A 5,002-nucleotide genomic window follows, 5' to 3' on the forward strand; every position below is an offset into this window, starting at 1 on the left:
TAAGTATTTCAAGCAGTTTTTTTTATTATATTTTTGAGAAAGACATTTTACATGTAATCAGCTATCAGTTAATAGTTATTTACCAAACATCTTTATACAATAAGCTAATGATATCAATTAATCAAAATCACTAACTCAATCAGCTAACAGCTATTTACCAAAGTAAAAGTGAAGGAAATTAGTGGTTGTTATTATGTGTAACAATATAATGTAACTCATAACAGATTTACAACTTATACAACTTAGGAAGAAAATACAAAAACTTTTAGGGTGTGTTTGAAAACTTGAAAAATGACTTTTAGAAAATGTTTTTGAAAAATGAGTCATTTTTCAAAAAAACATTTTCTACTCCCGCATTTGGTTGCATTTCAAAAAATTGTCTTAGTGTGCTTTGAATCATTTTCTAGAAAATGAGCAAATTGTATTTTAAAAAATCAATATTATTTTAAAAAAAAATCACTAATCTCTAATTCTCTTTATCATTCTAATGGTGTTTGCAGGTCCAGGTTGCAGAAGAACTTGAGCGCCGCCACAATTGTAGCACAGACGCAGAACAAGGAAACATATATATACTTCTGTCAGTCGTCCATGCAGAAGGGTGAAGAATAAAATTAATTGTTTAAAAGTTTACATGAAACTGTTGTTTATTTTGCGTTTTAATTTTTATCAGTATTTGTTTGTTTGCTATTTTGAATTGTGATTTGATACATCAATGTTTTGAGTACACTTTTATTCTTTTCTTTTCTTTATGAATCTTTGGTTTTTTTTTTTAAAGTTTTAGATATGATTATTTAAGTGTCAATGATCTTATGATCTAGTTAATGAAATAACTCTCCCAAATTGAAGGTCATGGCTCTAAGTCTGGGTGGGGGTGGTATTAAGTTTTTGTGGTTCAGTAGCACATAAATGTGAGATAATGAAATGCTAGATGATTGCACGGATGGACCTTAGTGATCCTTAAACTCGAACGTAATTGAATAATTGAACTAGTATTTTGGGATGAATTTTTTTCAGATCGAATCGAGTGCTTATCATAGTCCAGATTACCTAATCTAAAGAATGGATTAATATAAGAGAAGAACTAATAAATTGAACAATATTGAATTGTGTTGTCAAAGACTATTATTTACTCTCCAAAAGTGGTTGTTACAACAACTAATTAAAGGTGACATAAAGTACATAAAACAAAAGGTTTAAAGCCAAACAATGGAAGTCAACAAATTCAGATAGAAAATTGGCAATTTGGCATAAATTATATCATATTATCATGCATGACTACTTCAAATTTGAACACCAAACATTTCTTATTATCTTGTTTTCAAAGCTTGTACGGAACAATTATCTTATTTGAAGTGAATACTCATTAATATAAAATTTTAGTAAATTTTATTTATTCTCAACTAAATATTTTATATATATGCCAAAAGTCTTGTAATTGAGCGGTATAGCTGTAGCCCTTCAAATGGGAGATCTCAAATTTGAACCTGTGTGGGGGCACACTCTTGACTCTTGATTATAGTTCTATAGCCAAGAAAAGTTTTGTTTTTTAATCTATCTATTGGTCTCTTTCTTGTGTTTCTGCTGCAAGTTGGTATATTATATAGCAAACATTTTATAGACCAATCCTAAAGATTAAAAAAAATTGTTCATTTGACCATTACCAATTCTACTCTGCAAAATGAATTTGGTTGCTTTTTCTACCATCAATAATTCAGCAGATTTTAAGGATCACACACCACACCATCTCTGTTGTAATTAAGTTATAACCCAAAACTTTCCCATTCCAGATTTCCATCTCAATGGTTGAGACAAACAACTCCACCTATTCTAAGAGTTCTTCCATGGCTTTTGCTGTGGTCACCTCTCTGCTAGAAATAGTAGAGAAACACCTTTTGCAGCCCAATTCTTCTTTGGTTCTTTACAGCAGAGAAATGGTTGTGTCTCTGTCGAAAAAGCTACGTTTTGTGCAAGCCTTTCTGGAGGAATTCGGGGCGAAAACCGACAACTGGGAAGCTAATAATAAGGAAAGTTTGGAGGCAGAGATCTTAGATGTGGCTGCTGAAGCAGAAAGCAAAGTAGAATCTGAGCTTGGACAGGTTTATGTGGTGGCTAACAGGGGAGACTCTGTAGTTTCAGCTTGTCAAAAACTCCATCAAACCTTGCAGCAAGTATTAAAAGATTTTGAGGATGTTGAAGTGAAGATCTTGATGGAGAAAACAAACACCAATTCACTTGTTATTGGTTCATCAACAGAGAGTTTGAAGCAGGAGAATATGGTTGGTGGTGCCTACCAGAATACATTAGAGCCGCCCGTACAGGCTTACTTTACTGGTTCAGTAGGCAGTATTACGGGCAAGAATACATTAGAGCCTGAGAATTCAGTGATTGTGGGATTCAACAAAGACATAAAGAAAATCACTTACAGGCTGATTCGTCTCCCGAGGGTGAAACGGGATGTTCTCACACTCGTGGGACTAGGAGGCATTGGAAAAACAACCTTAGCCAACATGGTCTACACCAACTCATTGGTTGCGTTCCACTTTCCCATTCGAGCATGGGTTGTTGTGTCTAAAGAACATAATGTAAAAGAGATGCTCGTTTGCCTTTTGGGTTGTATTGTGCCGATGACTAGTGAAATCTCTAACAAAGACGAGGAGCAGCTAGCAGAGCAACTACGCAAAAGTTTGATTGGTCATAGGTATTTAATTGTGTTAGACGATGTATGGAGCATTGCAGCCTGGGATGCCATCCAAGGATGTTTCCCCGATAATTCTAATGGAAGTCGAATCCTATTAACCACTCGATTCACTGAGGTTGCTGTATATACAAGTGAGTATCTTCATGCCATGAAAGCCCAGACCCAAGATGATAGTTGGAAATTATTTTCCAGGAAGGTCTTCGGGCTAAAACAAATTGTTCCTCAAGAATACAAGTCACTTGGGAAGAGAATTCTTGATGGTTGTTATGGATTACCTCTAGCAATTGTTGTCATGGCTGGACTTTTAGCTACTTTGGAAGGGTCAATAGAAATATGGAGAGATGCTGCAAAAACTTTGGATGGAATGGATAGTGCTGAAAATAGAATTTCAAGAGTACTCTCATTAAGTTACAACTACTTGCCTACTCACTTGAAAGCTTGTCTTCTTTACTTTGGAGTTTTTCGCGAAGACAGTGACATACCTGTTAAGAAGCTGATAAGCTTATGGGTTGCAGAGGGATTTCTAAAGGCGAAGAAGAAGTATAAGAGTATGGAGAAACAGGCAGAGAGCTACTTGCATGATCTTATTGATAGAAGTCTTGTTCAAGCTAATGAATTAAGTATCGATGGCAAAATCAAGTCATGCAAGGTTCATGACCGATTGCATGAGTTTTGCATGAGAGAAGCTAAAAAGGAGAACTTCTTGTCAGTCATTAATGGAAATCATGTTCAAGAAGACCGTCGTTGGATGAGCTTTCAGTCAAGAAGTTGGCCAGTCACTCAAACAAGTTATGAGAATCACACTTTCCATAAAATCCGTTCTATTTTATACTCAGGTAATAAAGATTTATACCTTTCAAAATGTAGGTTGGTGAACCCACATTTGAAATTGTTAAGAGTGTTGGATTTGTCTTTAGTTAAATACTCCCATAGCATGCCCATTGGGATAGCGGATTTGATTCATTTGAGATACTTGGCTTTAAACACTATAGGCTCTCTTTACAAGTTTCGCTTGTTTAAACTTCAGAATTTGCAAACTCTCGCTATTTGTTCATGGATCGAAGGGTATCCTTTGCAATTGCCATATGGTATATTAGATTTACCACAATTAAGGCACTTACACCTTGAAAGGAAATCTTCACAATGCCTCCCTAGTTTGGTTCAAGGAAATTTACTAACTCTTTATTGGTTGAGAGTCGGTAGCTTAGATGAAAAACCAAACTTTAGAGTGGTTCCAAACTTGAAGGAGTTAGGGATTTACATTGAAGGTGAAATGACACCTAGTTGTCTGGAGAGTCTTGTCCATTTACGTCGACTTGAGAAGTTAAAATTTGACATGGGAAGAGTAGAACGCTTTTATCTCCCTAGCGGTTTTCCACCGAACCTAAAGAAGTTGACATTACGTTATACTTTTCTCCCTTGGGAGGAAATGAGCATAATTGGCCAATTACCCAACCTTGAAGTGCTTAAATTAAAAGATTTTGCCTTTTGTGGCTCAAAGTGGGAGCCAACAAAATGGGGCTTTCGAGGATTAAAGATACTCCTTGTTGAGCGATTGGATCTCAAACATTGGAATGCAAATGCTGAGCATTTTCCCGTTTTGGAGCTCCTAGTCTTGAAACATTGTTGGGACTTGAAAAGGGTTCCGGTTACTTTTGCAAATATTAAAACTCTCAAATCAATTGTGTTAGAGAGTTGTTATTCTTCTCTTGTGACTTCTGCAAACAATATTGCTGGCAAGGTCCAAAGAAAGGAAAATCGTATACTTCGTGTTTATGATCACGGAACTAAGGTTGGTCTCTCTTCAATTCTCATTCACAATTCGGAATTGTTAGTGTTGTGTCTTCTAATTTGGTGGATTGATATTATTTTCATTTCTTGAACTCATTTTGAACTACTCTGCTCTTCTCTAGGTTGAATTGCCAATTGATGAAAGTGACAGAGGGAATTTGTTAGTTTTGTGATTGGGGAAAACTTGTGCTCTGCTTTTGACGAAGAAAAACAAAAGAAAAAGTCTTTTGCCAGTTGCTTCATTCCCCCAATTTGTAGTGGATCCATCAAGCTCATTTCATTTCATTTTCATATGAAATTTTTTGTATAAATATTTTTTTAATCACATTGTGTATTTTTCATTCACTTATTTTTTTTAAATAGCCAAAAATCAAAATTTTCAAAAAATGACTTTGAAAAGCCACTTTTTTTGTAGTGTTCATTTGACCCTGAACAGAATGTAGTATATGTCGAGGCTCAAACCCAACCCATGAAATCCATATGAGAAAGTCACTTCGTGTCACTAAATCACAA

The 5,002-nt window shown here is 35.3% G+C and overlaps 1 protein-coding gene across 4 annotated transcripts; it reads left to right on the forward strand.

Moving 5' to 3' along the window:
• Positions 1-1,448: 1,448 nt before the first annotated feature.
• LOC109160765 (putative late blight resistance protein homolog R1B-17) lies at positions 1,449-4,796 on the forward strand. Of its 4 annotated transcripts, XM_019309006.1 has the most exons (3): positions 1,449-3,534; positions 4,020-4,021; positions 4,200-4,796. In XM_019309006.1, the coding sequence occupies exons 1-3, from the start codon at positions 1,800-1,802 to the stop codon at positions 4,578-4,580; spliced, it is 2,118 nt and encodes a 705-aa protein (XP_019164551.1). In that variant the 5' UTR covers positions 1,449-1,799; the 3' UTR covers positions 4,581-4,796. The 4 variants fall into 4 exon arrangements, with proteins under 4 accessions (XP_019164551.1, XP_019164549.1, XP_019164548.1 ...); XM_019309004.1 differs by having other exon boundaries at positions 1,449-4,494; positions 4,616-4,796; XM_019309003.1 differs by having other exon boundaries at positions 1,449-4,490; positions 4,612-4,796.
• Positions 4,797-5,002: the final 206 nt, after the last annotated feature.

Source organism: Ipomoea nil, unplaced genomic scaffold, assembly GCF_001879475.1.
Source record: "Ipomoea nil cultivar Tokyo-kokei standard unplaced genomic scaffold, Asagao_1.1 scaffold2921, whole genome shotgun sequence".
NCBI lineage: Eukaryota > Viridiplantae > Streptophyta > Magnoliopsida > Solanales > Convolvulaceae > Ipomoea > Ipomoea nil.